We start from the raw sequence: 26378 nt of genomic DNA, 5'->3' as shown, positions 1-26378 counted from the left end.
CTTTGTAGGAATTCAGCTTATTCGCAAGTCCTGTGTCCCGCAAACTACACACACACACACAGAAAAAAAAATTAGATGCGACACTTTGAAGTCTACAAGTTTACTTTATTGCTCATTGTATAAAATTGGTCCCAAAGAAATGTGGACTGTAAAGATGTCCCTTAGTTACAAAGTGTATTCTCTTGTCTGAGCATAAAATCATGGGTGTAAACTTTCCCTGAGATATGCTGATGTGTAGACACGAAAAACAAAAAAATGCTAAATGTGGTCACAAACATAGGCGTAACACTTGAGGTAAAAACAATCGGATCGACATTTGATACATAGCAAGTGACAGCCAAAGAATGAAACAGAAAACTTTATCCAAAGGCAAAAAACACACAAACTAACCAGCTCTTTAGTAAATTGAGTGTGTTTATAGTCACAGCAGTGTATGCTCCTAACATAGAGAACAGTGTTTTTTTTTAGTGCGAAGCTCTTAATGACCCATTACTGCGGCATGCGCCGGCGGCGTAACCGAGTGAACGAGCACAACAGCAAAGGATGAAAGAGAAAAGTGTAGTGCAGCCTGGTGCCACGCATGGCGTGTTCTGCGACGATCGCTACGAGATGGCGCCTGAATACCGCGCGTCATCTGTTCACTTCTTTATCTGTCTATGGTTGCCCCTTTTCATCAGCCAAAAAATGTTAAACATTTTTTAGAAGTTTCTCGAATGTTATCAATAGTTCTCTCCATTACCTGTTGTCACCAAAGCTTTTTGTAATGCGACTGTATGCATGATTAGAATTGTTTAGTACTTTCTGGAAGCCATGCAGGCAGCAGCTATTATTCTGGAACCTTCGACGAGTCATGTATAAAAGCCGCTGCGCTTGACCCGCAGATGAGATTTTTGACGATCGCCGACTCTGCTAGGCGCTATCATTGTGCTGAAGTGTCACTTGATTTGCACCGCTTCCTTCCGTTTGCGATGTACCGCACGAGGCAGATTGTCCGCACCAGCCAATAAATCGCTAAATGAAAACGCGTATAGAGCTGCGCTCAAATTTCTCATTAGGGAGTATCGTAATCATCAGCGAATTCTTTTTTTCATTTTACCTACGAGAAAGCTTCTTTCAGGTTTAAGGAAAAGACCGGTGGCACCACACACCATGCAGTTTGTTTCAAGGCGAATGCTCAACCTAGCTGGCACGAGTGAAAAAGTGATGCACTTTTATGTCAGGCTTTCAGTATGAACACATATATGTAAAAGTCTCAAGATTTAAGTTTAAGCTATGCATATAAATTCAGCTGAGCCCTACTGCAAGCAGAAACATTTTTAAGTATCAGTGCGATGCCAACAAAACTGCAGCAAGCATTTCTACCTTGTTTAATGTTGCAGAAGAATGCCCATTTGTGAGTAAACACTCCTATTTCACCGAGATGAAGTGGTCAAGTTCGGAAACCGCACCATTGCGGGGGTTTAGGGATGAAATGTGACATGAATACACAGCACCAAAAGAAGCAGAATACATTGAGGGCCAACTGCAACGAAATCTCACTTTGGCTTAATTGGTTATAAATGAGTGGTATATACCACTGAAGCAAAGCTGCAGTACTGGTGATTGTATAATTTTCTTATTAGCAGCCTCTAAACAGCACCTAAGCAGACTCATGAACCTGGTAGTTGGCGCCTATGACGCAAGTCCCGGCATGTCACCTCCGAGATTGTTCAGCTCGTCACTGACAGCTGCCTAACCTCAGAAGTCACTTGAAGAAGATGCACATTCTAGGTCATGCGTAACTTCTGGCAAGTGCTAATGACTGTGCATTTTTTTCAGTTTCTGTATCAAAAACTGCTATATTTGTGAGCTTTTCGTGTAAGTGATGCTTTCACTCATATTTCAAAATAAATTATGGGGTTTTACATGCCAAAACCACTTTCTGATTATGAGGCACGCCGTAGTGGAGGACTCCGGAAATTTCGACCACCTGGGGTTCTTTAACGTGCACCTAAATCTAAGTACACGGGTGTTTTCGCATTTCGCCCCCATCGAAATGCGGCCGCCGTGGCCGAGATTCGATCCCGCGACCTCGTGTTCATAGTCATCATATATCATCATATCATATATCATATATGATATCATATATCATATATCATAGTCATCATAGTCATCATCAACATCATAGTCACTCATATTTCAAACATAAAATATTGCATGCAGGCTCCTCTACATCTATACTACCTAAACTAGGCTTAATTTTATCTGGTATAAAATTGTTGCAGTTGATATTGCAGTTTGCAGCATACATGGTCAACATCAATATGGAACCCTCCACCACAGTGTCCTTCATAAGCCACTGTGCAGTTTTGGGACGTTAAACACCCCAATTTAATCATTTAAGCAGGGCACTGAAACTTGCTTCGAGAACTTGGCTTCAGCAGTCCAAAGCAACCAAGCACGTGTCACTTCTGCGATTCACATCATGGTAAGAAAATAAGGCGACACTAATGGTGAATGGGCAAGCAATAATTCCTTGGAGGCGGCATCATATGCTGGCTTCTTAGGCTGTTACTTGCACTCAATAAATGTTAGGACACACACATTGTAAAATTAATGACAATGTTATTGTTACTGCACACATACTAGTGCAGAACTTAAAATGACATCCTCACTGCAATGGATTTAGCTTACATATTAGTTCGTGCTGTTATTGCAAGAGCTGTTCTAGCTAGGCTGTCGAAACAGGTTATTGCACGGGAACGACAGGTCGTAAAAAAAGAGGAAATATTGCTAACCTCCCAAGTCTTTGCAGTGCACTTGGTAAACCAGAAAAACGAAATGCACTATATCATTCTTGCCAGTGTTGCTCACTGGATGGATGCATGTCGAGCAAGTTATGTGCAATGGTGGCTGTCTTGTCAAATTTAACTTAGTTTTTCTTCTCGAAAAGTGCATGGATGCAGTGGGCCAATTTCTCGTGTCACATCAGTGTAGCAGCTGAAATAAGGGCTGGAATGTACCATATATCGCAACTGAAGCACTGGGCCTTATCTACCACTGTCCATTAGATCTTCTGTAAGCCACACAGCAAGGTGAAATATTCACTGAGGTTGTATTGGTCTAACTAGTATACCAAGTTCATTAGGCTGGAATTCAAACTATCAGCAAATAAGCACACGTTGCAGCAGGAATTGCACCACGAATGCATGCATCACGAGGCAGCATAGAACGCCTTTATGAATTTGGCGCATTTCGATTTGGTGACCCCGACGGGCTCAACTGCTGCAATTAGTAGCATTTGGGCATGTTTGCCAAGTCTTCTGCAGTTAGAAAAGTATGGGCTGCTTTGAAATTTAGGGAAATTAAGGCAGATGAAGCGTAATAAATAAAGCCACGAGAACCTCTGAATCCACGAGCGCAAAGATGAGTCAAATGCATGTACTACCCAGCATTCTCATGGTGGCTGAACAAGTGCAGTGCCAGACTTCCCTCTAGTAATTATTGTAGGAAACTTCTGCATGCCACTGTGTATGCTGTAAGCGTTATTTCACTGCCTCTGGAACATTGCTGCACTTAAATTGCATGCCATGCACACTAACAGGGTGAAGTTTCAAGGTACCACCCCTCCTGCCCTGAATTATGCAGGTGTTGTTGTTCTCACATCTAACTGGTCTTGCCATGAGCGTATGTTGCCATCTGTCTGGGTAGGTGCAAGACAAGAAATTCCAGAGCTAATGTCAGAGTTTCTGCAGGTTATGCTGAACAATGGCTACTGCTTTGCGCAAGACGTGTTCAATGTTGGAGATGGTGTTGTCGCCAAACACTGGTACGTCGTTGAGGCTTCTGCTTGCTTCCGGAGGTGCAGTCACTGTGAGAAGCACGCCCCGTGATTCTAAAAGATTTTCGATGGGGTCTTCCTTCTTCTTCCCACTCTGAGGAGAAATAAGAACACAAATGTGACTACTATGAAGCTAATCGTAATCACGGTGTTGCTTGTGATACATCATATCCATTTCTCAAATGAATTTCTTGTCGGCATGAGAACAAGATCCAATACAAGCCTGTTGCAGTGTGCAAGCGGAAAGTCTGCAGACTAGCAGCGATGCACGAATGTATGCGGGAGTTGCCAGAATAATTCCGATTTAAATGACTGGAGTGACATTTTCTTTCAAGACAACATTCAATCATGAATATCTGTAGTTGGTTGGTATCTAGGGGGCCAGGAACCAGATTTAAGCTTCATAAAATCTTGAAACTAAATGCAACTAGAGTAAACTTTGATGTAGCAACAACTTGCATTATTAACTGCTACCATTTTTCACTACTATATTTTCGATGGAAGTCCTGTCCATGGCTGACATCATGTGAAGCCTTGCTGCATTCTCAACTTTAGTGAATAGTGGTTATATTCATCCAGTGTAACCATAAGTCATTGATCATTGACGCTGCACATGCTGATGGGTACAGAATTCGGTTCATAATGGGTACAATTGCATTCAGTTCATAACAGCGAGGTACAAATGCAATGGTACTGTATATATTAACTGGTGGAACTCACAGTTTCTTCGCTAAGCCTTACAACCACTCCCCATGGCGGCAGGTAAAGGGCACTGGTCAGTGAGGTTGCATCGCCGCCAGCTACAAGCACCACATCAAGGTCTTGTGTCTGCATCACCTGAAAGTTTCACAGGCACAATCAGGTTGGGCAAATTACGTGATATATATGCACAGGAATCATAAGCAAATTCATCTGTCAATGAACCATTTCAAGAAAAGCATTAGTTGAGATGTTAAAACTTTCCATTCAGTTGTCTCTTTTAAAAATTAAATCCTTACCATGTGGAAATGTAATTAGCCCCATCAGAAACTTTCTTATGGAGTACTGTATCATGACTGATATGAGCAAAGCATTCTTGAGCATTTGTACATGCCAGTTTATGTAGGAACAAGATGGCACACCTGTTCTTTTAGTGACAAACGGCTGTAGTCGATTTCGACGGCCTTTGCAAAGCCAGAGATCTTCTTGGCAATTGTACGTCTGTAATCTGGCAGTACATAATTTGCTGTTCTGCGGTAAATCAGAGGTAAAAAAACAAAATGAAATATGTTACTGAACACAAATCCATTACTATGAGAACAAATACATAGACACTACAATATGAAACAGTTTTGTTATCTATACTTGCAAGTGTAAAAGAGGTAATGCCAGTCCAATTCTTGGATGACGCTTGGGATCCGGCTTTGGCTTGTGAACGGCAAGCGTTTCCTTGACCCTCCCTACAAATGCCAACAGTACATTGGCTGCTTCTTGGTCACTTAGCTCTGGCACCTGCAAAACAACAATACGCACATTTTCAAGGAAAGTTCAAAGGCAGATGCTACGTGCCACACTGGGTCACGAAAGGCATGTGTGGTAAAACTCGAGTGAGATCCATCCTATACGACTGCCACAGTCCAAAGTGCACATGCATCAAGTGTCATGAACTGTACATAGACAACAATTCACCCTGCACTGCATGAACTTGTCTGTTATATAAGGCGTCGCTGCCTACCGCAGCGCCATGAGAAGGCGCGCGCTTGGAGCCGCCCAAGGGAGAGGAAAAAGAAGGTAGAATAAATGCAGAGGATGAGTAATGTCTCCATTCCTGTCGTACTGATTTAATATGCACGATATAACATAATTGGCGACGAGGATTTAACAACCCATGTGCTACCGGCTTGCCCTTCATCTGTGCCGTCGATTGCTGCATATCATCCTCTACGATGAGTATTTCGGGGCTACAACCGCCACCCCCGTTCCTGTCATCACCTGGAGACCCAGTCATCCCATGGGAGCAATGGATTCAAGCGTTCAGGAACTACATGGTGGCGTCGGGCGCCTCCGACCTACCTGCCATGCGTCGGAAGGCGATTCTGCTCAACTGCTTGGGCTTGGAAGGCCAACGCATCTTCCAGACCCTCACGTCGGAGGACGACCCGCGCTTTTTGTCTTCGAGCGCCACCGGAGGGCCGTTGACGACTCCTGCCCCAGATGAGTTCGACTGCGCTGTTGCGACACTTGAAAGTCACTACAAGAGCTCTGTCAATGTCACCGCAGCGCGTCACCGTTTCCGTCGACGTGCACAAGCCCCAGGTGAGACTGCGCTCGATTACGTCACCGCGCTACGAGGTCTCGTAGCAGCGTGCAACTTCGGTGACTTGGCGGACGACATGATGCGCGACCAGCTTATAGAAAAAACTACTAGCGAATACTTGCGTGAACGTCTTTTACTGGAAGAGTCTCTTACGCTTTCCCGGGCCCTCACCATTGCGAGACAGCATGATCAGGCGACTAGAGAAGCGAGAGAACTTGCACGACATGAAGCACAAGTGCATCACGTTAAAAACACAAACACTTCAAATATGAGAGAAAAGCACTGTGGCACGTGCACATGCTATACGACGCCAACTGAAAGTCGTCGAGCTCTGAAAGAGCAAGAATGTTATCGTTGTGGTTCTTTGGACCATCTGGCGAATAGCCCTCACTGCAAAGCTAAGACACTTAAGTGTCGCAGATGTGGAAAGACTGGCCATCTGGAAAAGTTGTGCAAGTCTTCCCGAAAGTCTGAAAAGAAAATTCAGCATGTCACGGAAGGCGACGCAGATACAGCTGACACGGACGATCACATAAGTGTTTGTCACATCTGGAGTCGTAAGAAGGGAATTTATGCAGTTTTGGAAATTGAAGGAATTTCCGTGTCGTTCCTGATTGACACTGGATCATCAGTTTCAATCCTAGCCGAAGAGCTTTACCGACGCCATTTCGATACTGTATTTCCCCTGACATCAACGTCCGTCCAGCTCCTCGATTATTCTAAGTCAGCAATTCCTATAAAAGGATGTTTCATTGCTCCAGTTTCATTTCATGGCCGATGCACTTCTGTCCTTCTGTACGTTGTGTCGGGAGGAACAACCATTCTTGGTTTAGATGGCATCGCGGCTCTGGATATGAAGATTCAAGGGTCACCTCTCAGGTGTCTGCTAACGACGCAAGAAACTCCTGTGCTCCCTCCTGAATTACGTTCCGAGTTCGAGCACTTGTTTGAAAAGCAGCTAGGAACTGTCAGAGGTTTCACTCACAAGGTCCGAGTTCGCGCATCTGTTCAACCAGTGGCCAGCAAACTGAGACGACTCCCACTCGTCATTCGTGAGCAAGTCTCGGCAGAAGTACAAAAATTAGAAGCCCAGGACATCATTGAGCGCGTCGATTCTTCAGAGTGGGTCTCGCCAATTGTCGTAGCCAGATAAAAGGATGGCTCGATTCGCATGTGCGTAGACCTACGAGAGCCAAACAAATCTATAGTAGTGGACAGTTTTCCCCTGCCACAAACTGAGGAACTTTTGAACAGCTTGGCTGGTGCACAGCGATTCTCCAAGCTAGATTTAGCTTCTGCATACCATCAGTTACCACTAAGTCCAGAGAGTCGTGATCTTACGACGTTTATAACCCACGAAGGACTATTTCGCTTTAAGAGGGTGTGCTTTGGACTGGCATCGGCACCGTCAGCGTTTCAGAAGATGATGCATATGATCCTCCAAGGATGCAAAGGTGTCTTGTTTTACATTGACGACATAATCGTGTACGGACGCTCCAGAGAGGATCACTTGGTCAATTTGCGCACTGTTTTGAAACGGCTCTCTGACGCTGGCCTCAGGCTCAACTATAAATGTGTTTTCGACGTCACAGAGTTGACTTTCCTAGGCCATGTTGTCAGCGCCAAAGGGTTATTCCCACTGATGTCATCTATCGAGGCGATAACCAAGGCACCATCACCTACAAATATTAATGAACTTCGCTCGCTGCTGGGACTCGCAGGCTTCTACTCGAAGTTCATCCCGCATTTTTCTGATGTTGTGGAGCCAATGCGTGCTTTGCTTCGCGGAAACGCGCCTTTCGCTTGGACTGCGGCAGCCCAAACCGGCTTGGAGCAGCTGAAAACGTTGATAACATCTTGTGAAGTTCTTCACCTTTTTGATCCTCAATTACCCGTGTACGTTACAACTGATGCTTCGGGATATGGATTAGGTGCTGTACTGCAGCAGGATAACGGAACATCACTGCAGACTGTCGCGTTCGCCTCACGCACTCTTCAACCGCATGAACGGAAGTACTCCGTCGGTGAACGTGAGGCCCTTGCCTGCGTCTGGGCCTGCGAGCACTGGCACGTTTACCTGTGGGGCCGACCTTTCATCTTGCGGACAGACCACGCTGCTTTGGTGACGCTCCTCTCAACGAAAGGCACAGGTCACCGTCCTTTAAGGATTGCGCGCTGGTCATCCCGGTTGCTGTGCTACAACTACATCATGGAATACAGGAAGGGTAGCGAAAACGTCGTGGCTGACGCACTCTCCCGGCTGCCCGTACAGAGTTTCATCCATGATGCACCCGAAGAAGAATTTATATGTCTCTTGTCCCCAGTAGTTACCATGCAGGAGCTTCGAGAAGCAAGTGCCGCCGATCAGGCTATCTCTCAAGTTAAGCAGTTTAACACTACTTCTTGGCCTGACAAGAAATCCTTGTCAAAAGAGCTGCTACCTTACTTTCACGTGCGATCTGAACTCTCTGTTGTTAGCGACATTCTTTGCCGGGGTGACAGGATTGTCGTGCCTTCAGCTTTGACCCGCCGTCTTATGGATCTGGCGCATGAGTCACACCCAGGAATTAGTCGTACCAAAGCTCGTCTTAGGGAGTCATATTGGTGGCCGTGCATGGATAATCACATTGAAGAACTTGTACGCACATGTGTAGCCTGCCAGTCATGTGACAAATCAGCACATACTTCTGCAGCCCCAATGCAACCCGTCACTCTTCCTGAGAGAGCCTGGGACAAAGTTGCTATCGACATTGTGGGACCTTTCACGCAAGCTCCAACGGACTGTCGATTTGCCATTACGCTTATTGATTACTACAGCAAGTGGCCAGAGGTGACTTTCGTACGCGATGCGACCACGTCTACAGTGACCAAATTCCTACTTGAACTTTTCGCGAGAGAAGGATATCCACGTGGGATCGTATCCGATCATGGACCACAATTTTCTTCAGCGAATTTTCAAGATTTTCTCACAGAGCGCGGAATCACCCATTACAACTCTTCAGTGTATTACCCGCAAGCTAACGGTTTAGTGGAAAGATTTAACAGGGTATTAAAGTCCTATATTCAATTAGCCCTGTTAGAACGTCGTGAGATAAGAACAGCGATGTTTGATTACCTACAAATATACCGCTGTACGCCTCATGCGACTACTGGTGCTGCACCCGCTATTCTTCTTCACGGACGCCAACCTCGCACCAGACTTGACATTGTGGGATTCCCTGACAAATGTTTCACGAATGACCCTTCAAAGGCACTACAGCTGTTGAGAGAACGCATCAAGAACAAGCAAATGACGTCGAAGCGCTACACCGATCAAAAACGCGGTGCCAAGGAACCCAACTTCGCCGTTGGTGACTACGTGCGGGTTAAACTACCTGCAGTCCAGGGGAAGTTATCTTCACAGTTTTCTGCGCCCAAGAAAATTATTGGAAAGCGCGGACCCGCCTCCTACCTCTTGGAAGATGGGCGGGTGTGGAATGCTTCCAAATTAGCGGCCGTTCACCCTGAAGCTATCAGCAAAATGAAATTAGGTACCACGGCTGTCATGAACTGGTCACCGGCATCCCATCGCTCAACTAGTGCGGCTGTAAGCCATCCGTCACAACCTGGCACATCACGCGCAGATAATGCACCCCTGATTCCTGAACCACGTGCTGCAGGGCACACGCAACAAGCTTCAGCTAATTTGCCAAGATGCGAAGAACGCGTGAGGAGAAGCGCCCGCAACAAGAAGACACCAAAGAAGCTGCACGACTACATCAGGAAGTAACGGACCATTTTTATTTTATTTTTTTTTCACGAGGGGATATGTTATATAAGGCGTCGCTGCCTACCGCAGCGCCATGAGAAGGCGCGCGCTTGGAGCCGCCCAAGGGAGAGGAAAAAGAAGGTAGAATAAATGCAGAGGATGAGTAATGTCTCCATTCCTGTCGTACTGATTTAATATGCACGATATAACATTGTCCATGTCAGCTCATAGCCAGTTCAGTGCCCCCACGCATAACAAACTCGTACTTTCCATGCGCAGGAAGAATTGTGAATTCTTACTGTATGAAGCCTGAACTCGTAATATCAATGGCAATGCGAGGACGCAACCATGCTGTGCTAACTGTGGAGCACCTTCTGTATCAGTTTAGAAAGTGCAGATGAACTGAATCTATTGAACGATGATTGTGGTGTAAAAGCAGCTTTGCAAACTTACCCCGAAGTAGGCTTTTCTGAAGCACAGAGTCTTGTTGACTGCTGACAGGCGCTTGTCAAGTGGCAAGACATTGCATCCCCTTGCTACTGCCTGCAATTAAAGTACAGGGAAAAAGAAAATTAACTCGCAGTAGCATAGATCAATATACCAGAAAGGTAGAGCAGATCCCTTCAAGTTATTTTTCTGAGCACAACTTGCCTGTATCAGCTGGTTTTTTATGAGGGAGGATTCAAGAAAAAAGTTTGTGTCCCATTCGATCACCTAGAAAAGACAGCACACATGGCATTGCAGTGTAAGGATATGTTGAAAAGTTATTCTGGGTTCTTGTTCGTAAATACTGGAAAAGTTTGGCTTATAGCTCCTTAGCAAAATGACAGCCGTACTTGCAGCTTATTTCTGACCATTTGTTTTTTGCTTACGGAATGGTAAACGCACGAAGTATTCTGCATTACTTGACAAGTGTCCACAGCCTGTTCTGAGCCATGGCAAAATGGCATATTCTAAAAATTTACATACCCCGCTATCCGCATGTTCAATTGCCGGTAGCACTACTCCTTGATCGCCTGCGGCTTTTGATGATGCATCTGTGTCGAGCGCTTTGAACAGCGGTATCGGCACGTTTCGAAGAAACATTCCTGGTGACAGGTGCTCCTTGAACTTGAAGAAGTATCCAATTTCGAAAACTTGGTCGCACAAGAGAGAGTCCATCTTTGCTTCGGGAGCTCCGTCCACCATCTCCCACGACGGTTTCAGCTTCGTACATGTGTTCGTACTCGATACGCCACCGTGGACACACAAGCGGTGGCTGCCGACGTCGAATTCAAGATCGGCCACTTCGCACAGGCCACTTATAGATGAACTGCGGTGAGCCGGCAAGTCGCCGGCGTGAGCGACGGCGTTGATCGTAAATACCGAAAGTAGCGCTCCTGGCAGCATCTTTCGTTGAGTCATACCCTTGTCACATGGAAAGCCTGAACGGCGGTTAAGCTAATGGTTACGCGTCTTACCGCGGTTGAGAAGAGATTCCGCTGCCTAGCCCTTGTAAATTTGCTTCGCGTTCGTTTTGACTTTCACGTCTCGTTCACTGCGAGGAACAGCTTTTTTGATCTCAGTTTGCCGCTCACCATACCGAAAACCAGCGTACAGCGACTTATAACCGCACAGTCAAGACATAAACAAACAAGCGTGCACAGTGCACAGGCCTGCGGCGAAACAGTTCGGAGACGCTTTCCCAGATGACGGGACGGGCGTTTGCTGCCGATGTCGATTCGGCGGCAAACACGCAACTACGGTGCGCAGCAAATGTGGTATGAAATGCCTAGCCATAATCCAGCGTCCTCAAAAACACAACAGGAATTAGAGACAAACATGCTGGTGATTGATTGGGAAATTTTCGCGCGCTAAACACTGTAGACACACGAGCTGTTGCTCGAGCCAGGTCGCATTTTGAACCTCCCGCTACACCCCTACAAGAATGTTCTTTATTCTATGCCCCTACCATGATTTCTCCACAGTGCGTGCAACTGTCGCGACAACGCGGTGCTAATAGCGTTCTATATTTTTGCTTAATTACCGCTCTCACGCACACTTTCCTCAGTTTTCCTACCTGAAGTGCTATCAGCATATCCACACTGCCTACACGAGGTACAGGCCTCGAGCTCTGGTTACGCGGCGCCACTGCACCGGTACATGCAGCGCCACATGCGGCCATCCTCGGAGATTTCAGGTTGGGGGCACTACTGTTTACGGCCGCGCCGCGCACTGCGCTATGGGTGGAGATGGCGTTGACGAGTGATCGGCGTGTGTTGTTTTGCGGCTTTCTAAAGATAGAAAATATCGATGGCTACTTCAAGAAGAGCTGCTTACGCATGGGTGCGAGGTTGTACTATAGCAGGCACGTTTACGCAGTAAGAGAAGAATCGGTGAACGCAAGAGGCCCGTCGGACATCGTCGGCAAATGTGTCGCCCAGATGAAAAGCGTGGACTACGATGTGCGTCTTGAGGTGAACCAATCCTTTCTTCAAATAAATAAATAAATAAATAAATAAGTGCCTCAATATCGCTAACCGCTTCATTTTTTTCTTTTTTAGTTGTCAGAAAATTGCAGAAATATTTTGCACGCAAGCTGTACATGCAAAGCTGGCTGCGGAGGCTGGTGCAAGCACGCCGCGGCCATGGCAATATTCGTAAATGAATACAAATATACATCGTGCACGGATGTTCCATGCGCATGGAAGAAACCATCATCGCGTCCCAACGTCGATGTCAAAAAATCAATCAAGGAAGTCTTTTCCCGTACGGGAAGTTCGTTTTTTTTACTTTTTGTGTGTGTGTGATGCGACTTTGCCGCTGATTGACGCAATCAGTTTTGCAAGTCGACCTTCGCGAAAACTAATTCTGCAGATGGTGAACCCTGCAGCTCTTTTCTCGCAGTTTGCAGGTGTAAATTGTGCCATTAAAGAGCTTGAGGAGCGCAGGGACATGATCCAGGTGCCGTCGACGGCACATCTAGCAGACGACAGCTTCGACCGAGAGTTGCTAAAAAAAAACTAGATAAGGAGGGCAGCATACACAGTGCGCTAAAGGTCACTTCGACCTCTCCTTTTATTCTGAAAAGTGAAAACATGGTCTCAAAGATGCCTATCCCTGAAAAAGATTTCTACAAACAATTCGTCAAAAAAACATTGATCAAATATTGGAGATTGCCGAAATCACCAAGGGCCAGGCTGCCGTGAGGAGGTTTGATTTTTTATTAACATACACTTCTAATTTTAAATACATGTGACTTGTTTTAACTGAGACATGTTTTGTAGCCAGGTGGAAATATTGTTGGACTGTACGCTGGGTGCTGAGCGATGTTGCTTCTCTCGTTTCCCACGAAGTGAACACTGCATATTCGCGTTTCATTCCTTTTCAGTTGCCACAGCTCTCCCTCTGAGCTGTTAGAAAGCAAGAAGATGACAAGAAGATAACGTGCCTGAATACATAAGGCGCACAGACTGGCATTATAAAGGCAAAAGGCGCAGCCCATCAGAAACAGGTCAAAAGAACACAGACGACACACACATTTGGCGCTTTGCTGTGTGTTGTCTGTGTTCTTTTGTTCTGTTTTTGACGCGCAACTACTTTGCCTCCATCATGATATACCAAGAAGCCCAATGCGCAACATTATACTGGCATTAATCGATAGTGTTTACCTTGCTCGGCGGACAGCTGCGATCCACCTCTGTCTTCTTTCAGTCTCATACGATTTCCAAGGAAAACGGTAGAATTTGATCGGCGGCAATTTTCCAGCAGTGTTCCTGTAGCTTTTGTGACAGCCTTAAACGCAGCAATACGGCGAATTGCCTTTCCTGGACCCGGTTTTCACAACCACGCGACGAGGCGCCATGCTCCCCTACGTTGTCAACGCGTCCACTTCGCATTCACCCCCAACCAGCGCCTCCTCTATTTTTTCAATGCCCGGCAGAAGGGCTCCCCGTCGCCCTGCGACCCCTTTCCTGTCGCCCTCTCTTATTCACCAAATTTTGCCGCCAGTGGCGCTGCCGGCTGACACTATGTAAAGCCCCTCAATTTTCCAAAAGTAGCGCCATTCTTAGATCTTTCCGCCACCCCGCTCACCCAGGCGCTTCCTCCTCCACTCCTCCTGTCGCCCCAGCCTCCTCCGCTCCCCCATTGGCCAATCTGTGTCACGTGAAAGCGGGCCCCGCGCTTTTGTATATTTTTTTCTTTCCGGCGCAGAGCAGGCGCCGCACTTTTGTATATCTTTTCTTTCCAGCGCGCTGCGACCCCCAATCTTGGGCCTGCGACCCCCATTTTTGGGCCTCCGCGACGAAGTACGGCAGGCGGTTTGAAGGAGCGCGGTAGTTTTATACAATGTGTTAGGGCCGAGTGCTTAATTGCGATGCCGTGCTGCTGCGCCTACGGTTGCCACAACAGACCCAGTGACGGCAAAAAGCTTTTTGTTTTACCATCCGCCGGGCGCAACGCAAAACGAAGAAAAGTGTGGATTCACAAGATCGGGCGGGCTGACTTCGAGCAAGTGGCAAAGAACGCGCGGCTTTGTTAAGTGACACGGCTCCTCCAACCTCTTCTTTTGACGCCCGTGTCAAAACGGGCCCGTGTCCAGTGCATTGGGGGTGCGTTAAAGAACCCCAGCTGCAAAAAAAATTAATCCAGAGCCCCCATTATGGCGTGCCTTATGAGACCGTGGTGTTGGGATGTAAAACCCAAGAATCAACTTTTCTTCTGTCTTGTGTGCCTTGACTGTTCCAGTTAACGCAACACTGCTTCCTTGTGAAAACTTACAACGCAAAAGAATACAGACACACGTAGTATACAGAGATAAAATTAGCACTTCAACAAAAGTGTTGCTGGTGCCAATGAGGGAGGGGGATAATTATTTTCTGAACCTCTTTCCAGTTGTCCCATCAAGTTCCTTCTTTCTTTTCTATCAAATTCTAACCATTTGCACTGTAATAAATAAATAACGATTTCATATGCTGGTAAGTTGTTAAAATTATCTATACCGCCTATTTGTGAAAACGTTGCTCATGGCCACCACAACCTGTGCATGAGCTACGTACATCTGTAAAAGGCGCGGAACAGAAACGGCCCTGCTGCCAGGCATTGCTGACCGCAGACAGTCGGAATCTCTCACGCGCCGGCCGAAGAAAAGCATCCTGCAGGTACGTAAATTAACCTACGAAACCACGTGCACATACTTTCGCGCTGTCAAAACCTGAAACTCTGGTAATTACTCGCGTGTCTGAGCACACCGCGTGCTTGTGTCGTGTTTCAGCAACACGAACTTTCAACGTGCGCGCGCTTTACGCCTTAAATACGCCTTGAATAATGGTGCTTTTCTCTATTTCTTCCGCAAATCCGACACGACATTCTTAAGGCCAGTTACCGACTGACAAAGCAAGATCTAGATTGAAAAAACTGCTCCGCAGGACTTGAACGAACTTTTCCGCGGATTTCCTCCCGTAGCGTGTTAGCCGTCGTCTGCTACGGCAGGCCCACTGCCGGCGGCGCCACCGTCGAGGCCGCGCCGAGCGGAGGAGGAGAGAAGTGAATGGCGCTACTTTGGGAGATTGAGGGGCTTTAACACTATGGGACCATGCAGCGGCCGTCCCGGCTACGCGTGGATCGCTGCTTTTCTTGTCTTCCCTGTTCGCCAAAGCAAGGCTTCGCTGCATTAGCACGCTTTCTCCATGCGCAAGAAACGTGCATCTTTTGACGTTGACGGTTCCCATCCGCCGCATTCACGATGCGGTGCTGTTGTGTGCCTATGTGCGCGTCAAGTGCGAGACGGAAGGACCCAGGAGTCATTTCACGAGATCCCGGCTGACCTCGAACTTCGACAGCAGTGGATCAAGGTGATTTCACGCAAGGATTGGGAGCCCAATTCTACTTCAAATTATTCAGTAGTGTGCAGTAAACACTTCGTGCCCACTGATTTTAAAGAGAATGTGAAAATCCGCCAGTTAAAGAAGGGAGCAGTGCCAAGTGTGTTCCCCTCCTATCCTTCATACAAGCAGCCTGCACCTTCGAAGCGGCGCAGTGACCCTGGCACTCGGAAGCGAGCATCGGAGCTAGGCACCAGCGGATGCCGTGCCAAGAAACGAATCAAAGCGGCACTTTCAGCCCACGTGAGCGCCTTAGGACCCGTTGACAGTACTGCGGAGCCCGAGGACGCCTCAGCAGCTGTCGTGGAGCCAAGCAACGCGCTACTGTGCGACAGTACGGCCCCAGCCCCGTCGTCCTCGGCTCATCCGCCGCTGGATTCCGGCATCAACGAGGAGCACACCGCACCGGCTCGTGTCCGGCTATCTGCGTTAGCAAGGCGAACGTTTGGAACTCAGACGGACTCTGCCAGAACAAGCTCCAGCAGTTTTGTCCACCACAGGAGGTGTAGACAAAAGGAGCGCGACCTACGGCTCCAGATTGCGAGACTGAGGCAGACACTCGACAAATATAAGGAGGAACTGCGCGAACTGAAGAATAATTCAAGCGTGAGTGCTTTTCTGGTTGTTGCTGCCGATGCTGAGCAGAAAAAAGTGAAAGCTGCGTTTATGTTAGATCAAGTGAAGAATTACAGCAAGAAGAGAGCAACATGGGGTGAAACGACTGTCAGATACTGTGTTGTTCTGAGGAACTTATCCACTAAAGCCTACGAATACATCCGTTCCGAAGGGCTGCTGCGCTTGCCATGCAGGAATACACTGCACAAATACATAGGCACGTCAACTGGGGAGGTGGGCTTCAGTCCACTAGTGCGTTTAAGACTTAAAACAGAGCTTGAAAACTTACCTGCAGATCAGTCGAAAGTGTGCAGCTTGATTGTGGATGAAATGCACATAAGGCAGAAACTGGAGTACAACAAGCAGCGCGATGCATTCATTGGTGACGTCAGCATGAGCGCTGATTTAGAGCACTTGACGCCAAGTAACAATAACGACCACCTTGCAAACTCACTCCTTTGCTTCCTCCTTTTTGGCCTAGCTGGTCATTTTAAAATACCAGTAGGCTATTTCTTCACAAAATGCTGCTCAGGATCCGACCTCGCTGCGACGATTGCACATGTTGTAAAGAAAACAGAAGAATTAGGATTTGAGATTGTCCGTCTTGTGGCCGACAACCATAAAACCAATGTTTCAGCAATGGACATTTTGTGCAAAGGGCAGGCACAGATATCAGCCCCACATCCATCTGACCCATCAAGACGCCTCTTCTTGGCATTCGACCAGTGCCATATTCTGAAAAATATACGATCGCAGTTTCTCGCAAAATGCATAGGCGGAAAAAAGGAGATTACTTCAGCCCCTTTGAAGGAGCTCTATAACATGCAGAAAGGATCCACGGTGAAACCAGTGAGGTTCCTGACACGTAAACACCTTTACCCTACTAATCTGGAGAAGATGAGTGTCAGACATGCTGTGCAGATTTTCTCGCCCCCTGTCACAGCTGCACTGCAGTATATGAAAGACCAGGCTGGACACACGTGTGATGCTCAGTTTGCCACAGTGGGCCCTACTGTAGAATTCATGATAGCAGTACATAGATGGTTTGTTTTTATGGATGTGAGCAACACACAGCAACACATCCACAAGAAAGACCCAGACACGAGGCACTTCAGTGATCCCAATGATTCAAGGTTGCAGTGGCTTGAAGAACCCTTCCTAGCATATCTCAAGAGACTAAAAGGTGAAAGTCACCCCGACAATTTTTTGAGCAAGGAAACCTACAGTGCACTTGTGCTTACGACACTCTCTAATGTCATGTGCATTAGGTTTCTTTTGAATGAAAAGAAATTCATTTTCGTCCTCACAAGAAAATTCTCTAGTGACCCCATTGGGGCATTCTTCGGTTTTCTACGCAGAACAGCTGGATGCAACGACGCAATGGACATGAGAAGTGTGCTCTGTGGCATTGAAAAAATGCTGAAGACTGGTATTGTTTCTTCGTCATTCAGAAGCAATGTCAATGCATCGGCATCATTTTGTGCTGCCACGGCAGTCCAGGGCCCGAGCACCCAGAAAGTCAGCCGCCTCGAGAAGCCATTTTTTCCATTGACAGCAGAACACCGGTTGCGAGAAGTATGCACCTGGCCGAACCAGTGGCTTCCCAACCCAGAGATTGCCAGCATAGCCCTGATAGGAGGATATATAGCCCGTGTCGTAGCAGAGAAGGTGAGCTGCCAGTACTGCATTGATACAGTCGAAAAGCCAAAAGGAAATGCTCCTGTAGATGGGCTTATTGCTTATCATGACAGGGGCGGACTGAAGTATCCCACAAGAGAACTAATCACAGTGTTGATCAGTCTCCAGAGGTTTGTGGACATTGTGTTGTACTACAGGAAAGCCATTGAAAAACCTCTAGAAGCCAGCGTGGAGCGTGCTGTTGCCATTTTGATGGATGCTCCAATCTTGCAGTGCAGAAATTAAGATGCGAGTCACAGGAAGCAGTTCCTGGAAGTTCTGTGCCGCAAGTTTATTAAACCATTGCTCAGCAACCATGCCATGAACGTTACAGATAAGAGCTCTGTGATGAAAATGTATGCGAAAAAACCACTGTCACGTAAAGTGCTAAAATTGTAGCACTTCTAACGTGTTTGTCCTTATTATGTGATTGATCCACTGTGGAAAAAATATATGCTATTCCCCCTTTGTCCTCGCATTTAAGTCTTCTGCTCATAGTTGGACTAAAGAAGTCATAAAAAAAACTAAAGGTACTTTTTGGGAGCTAAATAGGGTTGCCTCAAAAAAATGCTTATAAGGAAGCATTTCTTCAGGGGTTAAAACTGTACAGCAAGCAAATGAAACGGGCGTCCTCAAGTCGTAAAAGCTGCTTTCTTGCTTGATATAAAAATATTTAATACCAATACAGTGCTTAGCAGGCAAGGACCAGGTGCAGAAGCTGTATCGGCAGCTAACGATGAACACCAGAACCGCGCCGTTTGAGGAAAGGATTTGAGAGGGATGAACGCAGGCCCGTAGTAAAGGGCTTCGGTTAAATTTCAACCGCTTGGGGTAATCTAACGTGCACTGATATCGCACGGTGCACGAGTGCTTCTCGTATTTCGCGTCGATCGAGATGCGGCCACCGCAACCAAAATTTGCTTATTCGGTTGCCATAACCACTGAGCCGCCGCTGCGGCAAGAATGATCCGTCTGCGTTTTCGACAAACTCAGAAGTGCGTTTTCGACAGCATAGACCATCATCGTACAAGCGCAAGTGAAAAAGCGCGGCCTCACCTGGCCTACCGCCTGCCAGTGTTGCCACGACACATTAAAATATGGTAGTAGACTTTTTTGCGAAAAATCAGTAGAAATCAGTAGATTCAGTAGAGGCCTCCATAGAGGCCTCCGTGCTGCAGTGCACATAAAAATAGGTTGGTCATGATGATGATGATGATGATGATGATGATAATGGTGGTTTCATAGTTGTGGGATTCGGTATGCAGCCACTTTCACAAATTCACCGCCTCACCTTTTCCCATAGAGCATAGAAACTATATGCCTTATTCCCACTTTGCTCAAAGACACAGTTAGCGCCACGTTTGAGAGTCTGGAAACGCAAGAATGTATGTTAACCTCGAAGCCAGCCACGTTTTTTTTTTTTCTCTCGCTAGGTGGCATCACATTAATATAAAGTCTGTAACCTCTATAAGCATCCATCCATCCATCCTCTGTACTGAAAAAGTTGCAGATTCCGCTTTCGTTTCAGTAGAAAAGCAAGAAAATCAGCAGATTCAAGTGCTTTATCACTGAATCAGCAGAAAATCTTAAAAATCAGCAGATCTACTGATAAATCAGCAGCGGTGGCATCACTGCCGCCTGCGCTTGCCTGTACTCGCGATAGTGTCAGCCAGCAACGCCGCACTGCGGCCAGCGTGCGAAACGTGGCGTCCCGCGCGCTCCCTTTGTTCAGTACCCTTTCTGACGGGCATTGAAAAAATAGAGGAGGCGCTGCCCCAACCTATAATCGCCGTCACCCGCGACAGAGGGCGCTACATGCGCGGCTTGAAGCTGCAGTGCACGAGGCCTTTTTACTGATTGAAAGGGGAAGCAACGCGCAAACCATAGACTAAAGAACCAACTTCAAACGTAAATCACAGCGTTATGTAGTTAAAAGTTTTTCGCCCTGACGTTATCATAGAGTTATGAACTCTATGGACACCATATAGAAAACAAAGAAGGTAACGCTTGCAGCGACATCTTTCAATACATTTTTTTTTTCTTACTGCGTACTTTGATTTATTGGCGGCCGCGCGCGCAGTTCAACTACGGCCATTTGGTGCGTTTCTGGGACAGCGGCATCAACAACCACCAACTAGAACTGCGCGTGCGCCCATGCAGCCGATCAACTAATCAAAGCGCTCCACGGAACGACTGCTTGCTCCCACCAGGCTATGCTCCCACGGAACGCCGTTTAAGTTCCCCTCACCCCCTCCCATTTTTTGCCCCTTCCTTCTTTGTGCGTCCGGCATCAGGCATCAGTCGGCGACTTGTCGTACGAAAGAATCTATCAGATCATTCGCTCAGTCGCCGTCTTCGTCAGCGATATTGACAGGCAGAACCTCTACTGGTAGGACACTCTGCTTGGACGTTTTGTTCTAGGAAACTCTTCAACATGGCCGAAGGCAAAGGCCCCGAAGTTACCGACAAGGTGAGATCCGTCGGGAGCATGCTGCCCAACTGTAAACGCTCCCGGGGTGCCTTTGATACAGTGCATTTCGCGCTTACAGCATGCTTCACGTACACGTCTGTTGAAGCACCAAAGTTTTGTTCATTTTGAGAGCTCTAATCCACGCCATGGTGGTATTTTTATTTTTAGGTGTACTTCGACATCCAGATTGGAGGCAAACCGGCCGGTCGTATAGAAATTGGTCTGTTTGGCAAGGTTGTGCCAAAAACTGTCAAGAATTTCAAGGAGTTGTGCCAAAAGCACCTGACAGAAGTGAGCTGTTAGTGTTCCTAACAAAGTGTGCAAGTCCTTAAACGTTAATTTTTTTCTCGTTATCATTATTATTTTTACTTTGTAGAAATCCAAAGATGGTAGCCTTGTTGGCTACAAGGGCAGCAAGTTCCACCGTGTTATTCCAGAATTTATGCTCCAGGGCGGGGACTTCACGGATGGAGATGGCACTGGAGGTGAGATACGAGTTACTGGTCTTTATAAAGAAGTGCTCCTCCAATGACTTTTATGCATGTGCGACGAAGTTGCAATAACCCTGTCAACCCACCAGCTGTAAGCTTAAGTTGTTTGCCTTGCATAAATGATGGCTTCTAAATGACTGCCTTCCATTTTTACACAATGTGTTAAAATGGTCTATTGTAATTTATGGTGTATTCTTTAGTGTGCTGTCACATTACCAAGCAGCTACAAGAATAACTTGAAGCCAAGGATAGTGTATGAAGGTAGCAGTCAAATGGAAAGCAATATTTACTCAGTAGCTTATAAAAACATCTTAGTGTGCTGGAGTGGAAAGGGGGAATCACAAAAGATACAGTTGCAGCTGCTTTGTGATAACATACAGGTTATCAAAGTAATGTTGCCATATATCAAATTCTTTAGTATTTTATTGGCTCACAGCAAGAGTGATAAATTCTGTTTTCCAGGTGTGTAATCTACCAATCTAGTCTTCTTCACTATTTTTATTTAGAGCACTTTAAGCACATTTGCATCTCGGCTTTACCACTTCAACATGTTATTTATGCATCCTAAAATCGTTATTGCTTAATTTTATAGGACGTAGCATCTATGGAGATGAATTCCCCGACGAGAACTTCAAGCTCAAGCATTATGGTGCTGGCTGGCTCTCAATGGCCAATGCTGGAAAGGACACTAATGGGTCGCAGTTCTTCATCACATGCAAGAAGACCACTTGGCTAGATGGCAAGCATGTTGTGTTTGGCAAAGTTCTTGCTGGAATGGTGAGTTTAATTGACAGCACTTAGCAGTTTGTGATCGCCTCGGCTGTTTGAGTGCCAAGTTTGCTCCAGCAAATCTTCGCTGCTTGCATTGTCATAATTCTTGTGACACTGCATAAAATTTTGATAAATCACTTTGGCTATCTCTTACCTGCATGCTGCTTTTCCTGTACATGAAGTGTGCATCTCATGTGAACTCAGTAAATGCCCAAGGGCATCTGTTCAAGTGCCTTGCTACAAAACCGCACAACTTTATCATTGCTAAAGGCTATTGGTATTAAAAAATAGTTTAGTGCTGGCACAACATACAAAAGCCAAACTTGTCTGTTCCTTGAAATGTTAGTGCTATGCACACATTCCAGTTACATTATAGAATTGTTGCAATTGACCATTTACAAAATTCCATGAAGTGTCTTTGGAAGCAGCTTTCCAAATGGACACTTTTGTTTTACTTTCGTACATGTAGTATATCATATATGGGCAGGGAATGCTGCCTTGTCAAAATATGTGAATTGCATTTTTGTTGTAACTTGGAAAGTTTGGTATCTTTTCTGAAGGCTCTGTAACAGGGTAGGCTTAATTGTAACAATGCACTTTTTACACACACAAGAGTATCTTGATGAACCCCACAATGTTTGGGACTGGACAGCAGCAAGCACCCTCTGGTTGTAGTGAAATTTAACTTTTCAGAAGTGTGTAGCTAGCATGGTCTGCATTTTTGACAATTTGTTAGAAGATCCACGAGCAAGAGTATGAGCTGTACTCATGTTGCCCACTTCAATTCAGAGATTGTTCTTCAATTTTATTGAAGAACAATCTCTGCAGAGCATTTTGGTGTTAGCACTGTGCTAAGTGACACTTCCGAGACAGGCTTATGAGCTTCTGCACGCTATTCATCATTTGCGTGCACTTCCCCTGTGAGCTAATGATTACCTACTCTGTATTCCCTTCTCTTACCATGTCAACAGGATGTTGTGCGCAAGGTGGAGAAGATTCCCACAGACAGCAAGGACAAACCATCGAAAGATGTTGTTATTGCTGACTGCGGTGTGCTCTCCGTGGAAGCTCCTTTCCCCACAGCTTGTGCTGACGCTACTGACTAGGGAGAATAAAGGTCACGAAGAGAGAGTGCTCCATCATCTCATGGACATTTATCCACTCTTATTTTTCTTTACCATTACCCAAAGGTACTTTTACTTTGACATTGGCGATCCCCATTTCAGAATGATTCCATATGCTCACAGGCTCATTAAGTGCAGACTTTGCTCAGGTGGCTTCCAGTTTTTCTTAAAACACAATTTAAATAAAATGGCTACATTGTGTATGAGTAGTCTGGCTGTGTTTCATACAGTGTAAGGGGCCATGTCGGTGTGGGTCAGTTTCCATGCATGTTGACAAACGTGAAGGTGTGCATAGGTTTAACTGTGATGGTGGTGGTAATGTCATGCTATACAACTGCACAACTAGTAATGTCACTGCTCTGTGCAAGTCTTGTAACCTTAGCAGTAGGAGTACTATGTATCAATGGTGTCAATGCTATCTGGTGGAGTGGAGTTGGCTGGTAGAGACAACCATGGCTCTTCTACCAACATTCTGTTGCTTTTGTGGTGCATAATACTGGGCCATGTGCTAATACTGGGCCACAGCAAATTCCTGCTGTGTCTTTGTGTCACCATAAACTGACAAATGATAGTCATGAGGTGTGCTTCATGAAGACAGAGGCCTTATTTTTAATTTCATTGCTTTAGAAGAACTTCTTTCTTGAATTAACAGATGGGCTGGGCCTACAAGTGCCAAGCTCGGAAGCTACCACTACAACATGCAATCAACTCCAGATTTATCAGATTGTTAAATATTAGTGTATTGTCTATACTGACTGTTGAACAGGTCTAAAGTCTCCTTGGAAATATGCAAAAGTAAATTTTGTGGTTTTACACACTAGAACCAGATTTGATTGAGGCATGCGGTAGTGGGAGATGCCCAATTAATTATGACCATCTGGGGTTTTTTGTAAGGTGCACCTAAATTGAAGTACACGAGCATTCTTCCATTTCGGCCCTAACGCAATGCAGCCACGGCGGCAGGGAATCGAACCCGTGACCTCGTGCTTAGTAGCGCAACGCCATAGCCGCGTCGGCTATGCAAAAGTATAGCGCTGCACAGTGGCGTAGCCAGGGCTGGGCTATGGCGACATTGGTTTTGTGCTTATACCTATATATAATTGATTGTGTTGCACTCGGGGTAGCGTTTAGGCCAGGATTTCTCCAGCCACGGGGATGAGTACGTCCGGGAGTAGGAGAGAAGGGAAGAGGGTTTATTTTACATATTTTACAGTGGCTCCAGATATGGAAGCACATTACATGTAGGAGCGCATGTTAACTGAGCTCACAACGGCCCTCACACTGCACCGAAGGTGTCCGCTTTTGAAACAGTCTTACCTAGGAGACAGGTGCGTAGCCAGGATATATTTTTTCGGAGGAGGGAAGCTAAAGTTCCATTATTTCCTGTTAAGTTTCCCATTCTTGGTGCATAATAATATAACTATAACCTTGAGCAAGCCCTTTGTCTGCCTGAAGGTGTGTACCATCCTGTACTTCGTCTAGGGACGGTGTTCGAAGGATATGTGCCTTCGTTCACGGGAGACGTGCCTGGCATAAAGGAGCCGGGCGCAAGCCGGAAAATTTTCGGGGGTGGGGGGGGGGGGGGCGAGGTGAAGCCCGCGGTAGCCCCCTCCCCCGGCTTGGAGATTATAGACTAGGGAATCTGACGACTGTATCTCGGTCAATCATAATCGTAGAACAACTCGCAAAATCTCTCCCCTGACGTCGCACCGTTCTGCCGGACTTCGCCTTCAATGTTGCACACTCGCACCCGCATACGAGGCAGCCACGTGGCAATCTGGGAAACAAGTCGATGCAGTTCTCGCGGTAGTCCGCGACGTTGGCTTTTACATAAATTAGTGGGATCTCGGTGACGGTCAGCTTGCAGCGACGGTGCGACCCTTCGCGGTTGTCACCGCGTCTACAGAATCCGGTGGTCGTTTCTTTGCTGACCCTTCAACGGCCGCGGCGCCAGGGCTGCGTCGACGTCTGGACGGGCACTGGCGAAAAAAAAAAGAGAGACGTGCCTCGTGGGAAGCACGTAAGGAATGCCCTTTGCCGTGTTGAGACGTAACAGACTCACCCGCTACCGGGAGATCAGACCTGAGGGTGACCATGCTGTGGGGTAACTTGCTCGAAGCGTCGAGATTCCCTTCGGAAGTGGTGGCTGAGGACCCAATGCAGCTGGGGCTCCCGGCACTCGCGTCATTGCGGCCTTCCTAGGAAAACACAAGCGCACAAACTCGTATCGGCGTGCCCGAGCGACAGGTCCACCGCGTACGCAACATTTTATTCCCGCATCGTGCTTTGCAACGTACGTTCTACCCCTTACTCTTTCTTCGACGAGGTCAGCACTCGGCAAGACAGAAATTAGTTCCCCTATATCAATAACGTCGATAGCGACACGTCCAGAACACGTTAAAAAAAAAAAAAACTTGTTTAAAATACTGCCGCAGACCGTGTGCATTCTTATTCTGGCTCCCTTCCTATATACCTATGCACAAAGATATACACAACTTCATTGTAACGTATCTTCATTGACATAAACCAAACTGCAAGTACAATTCTCTTTTTTTTCCGATAACGCTCAACGTCGACATCTTTCACTGTAGGAATTTAGCAATTTCAGAATCGTGTTCATCCATATGTTCTACGTAACCAGAATATTAATACTGCTAGACGTTTCCAATATTCTGAATTGTATTATCGTTGTTGTTTTTTATTGCTTAGCTGCACTGCAGTTGTAAAATCGATCATCGCATATTTCTTTTATTTTGCAACACATGAATTTTTATAAAACAATTGACGGATTAAATAAAAAGAACCCGCTTCTATACTGCAATCACCGGATTTTAACTTTCCTTCTTTCAGATGCAGCAGAACTGCGGTAGTTGCTGAGAAAACTGATTCTGCAGAATACTCGCCTTCGAGATGGAGGATTCGGAAGTTCTCTGATATAAATAATGCCTTTTCTTTTTGCATCTTTTTCTGAAATGCTTGTTTTCAGAAAAGACTGAAAGACTTGCCGTGCAGTCGATCGAACCTTCATATATGTAGTCGAAACTCGTTATAACGAAGTCGTATCGACCACCATTAGAAACGTAAGCGCGGTGTGTCTGCGACAGTCCAGCAAGAGAGATCAAGTAGATTTTGCTGGCCCGTCGACACTAACTATTATCGTGAATACGCATAGAGTTGGTCATATTAAATACGCCAGAGTGCGAATATTCTACGCGCGGATAGTAACAATACAATAATAATACATTAAACGTAAAGCACACCGTATGTTCTGTATTTAAAACACGCATTGAACATTTTGAATGCACGTGAGTACAGCGGTTACGCGCCTTTGGACACGCAAGGAAAGTGGACGTGCGACAAGGCTACTTTCTCTCTCTCTCTCTCTTTTTCTCGTTTGTGGACTTGATACATTGGCGTTCCCGCGCGCACAACGGCCGCTTGATGCGTTTCTGTGATAGCAGTATCGACAGCCATCATCCACGTCTGCACGCGCGCACACTTA

The 26378-nt window shown here is 46.4% G+C and overlaps 2 protein-coding genes and 1 long non-coding RNA gene across 5 annotated transcripts; 1 reads left to right on the top strand and 2 right to left on the bottom strand.

The window, feature by feature from the left end:
* Positions 1 to 84: 84 nt before the first annotated feature.
* LOC135921326 (uncharacterized) lies at positions 85 to 12342 on the bottom strand. 3 transcript variants are annotated; one of them, XM_065455665.2, is made up of 7 exons: positions 11924 to 12342; positions 10512 to 10578; positions 10318 to 10403; positions 5169 to 5311; positions 4942 to 5050; positions 4541 to 4657; positions 85 to 3914 (listed from the first exon to the last, which is right to left on the bottom strand). In XM_065455665.2, the coding sequence occupies exons 1-7, from the start codon at positions 12026 to 12028 to the stop codon at positions 3720 to 3722; spliced, it is 822 nt and encodes a 273-aa protein (XP_065311737.1). In that variant the 5' UTR covers positions 12029 to 12342; the 3' UTR covers positions 85 to 3719. The 3 variants fall into 3 exon arrangements, with proteins under 3 accessions (XP_065311737.1, XP_065311736.1, XP_070388198.1); XM_065455664.1 differs by lacking the exon at positions 11924 to 12342 and adding an exon at positions 10834 to 11840; XM_070532097.1 differs by lacking the exon at positions 10512 to 10578 and having other exon boundaries at positions 10318 to 10407.
* A 545-nt stretch (positions 12343 to 12887) lies between these two features.
* On the bottom strand, positions 12888 to 13891 carry LOC135921312 (uncharacterized). The gene is made up of 2 exons (XR_010570516.2): positions 13515 to 13891; positions 12888 to 13256 (listed from the first exon to the last, which is right to left on the bottom strand). It is a non-coding gene; the product is annotated as an uncharacterized lncRNA (long non-coding RNA).
* A 6208-nt stretch (positions 13892 to 20099) lies between these two features.
* LOC135921330 (peptidyl-prolyl cis-trans isomerase B-like) lies at positions 20100 to 23077 on the top strand. The gene is made up of 5 exons (XM_065455669.1): positions 20100 to 20490; positions 20659 to 20781; positions 20867 to 20975; positions 21574 to 21758; positions 22724 to 23077. Exons 1-5 carry the CDS (start codon positions 20455 to 20457, stop codon positions 22856 to 22858), a joined length of 588 nt encoding a protein of 195 aa, XP_065311741.1. The 5' UTR covers positions 20100 to 20454; the 3' UTR covers positions 22859 to 23077.
* Positions 23078 to 26378: the final 3301 nt, after the last annotated feature.

Source organism: Dermacentor albipictus, chromosome 1 (genome assembly GCF_038994185.2).
Source record: "Dermacentor albipictus isolate Rhodes 1998 colony chromosome 1, USDA_Dalb.pri_finalv2, whole genome shotgun sequence".
NCBI classification, from domain to species: Eukaryota; Metazoa; Arthropoda; class Arachnida; order Ixodida; family Ixodidae; genus Dermacentor; species Dermacentor albipictus.
This window is presented reverse-complemented; position numbering and strand designations above follow the sequence as displayed.

Excerpts from the sequence above, each read along its gene's own strand:
- LOC135921326 (XM_065455664.1), bottom strand. The coding sequence starts at position 11,268 with ATGACTCAACGAAAGATGCTGCCAGGAGCGCTACTTTCGGTATTTACG. Across the intron at positions 10,579-10,833 it reads TTGAACATGCGGATAGCGGG|GTGATCGAATGGGACACAAA; the intron begins GTATGTAAATTT and ends TGTCTTTTCTAG. Across the intron at positions 5,312-10,317 it reads TCAGAAAAGCCTACTTCGGG|GTGCCAGAGCTAAGTGACCA; the intron begins GTAAGTTTGCAA and ends GTTGTTTTGCAG.
- LOC135921330 (XM_065455669.1), top strand. The coding sequence starts at position 20,455 with ATGGCCGAAGGCAAAGGCCCCGAAGTTACCGACAAG. Across the intron at positions 20,976-21,573 it reads GGATGGAGATGGCACTGGAG|GACGTAGCATCTATGGAGAT; the intron begins GTGAGATACGAG and ends TTAATTTTATAG. Across the intron at positions 21,759-22,723 it reads GCAAAGTTCTTGCTGGAATG|GATGTTGTGCGCAAGGTGGA; the intron begins GTGAGTTTAATT and ends CCATGTCAACAG.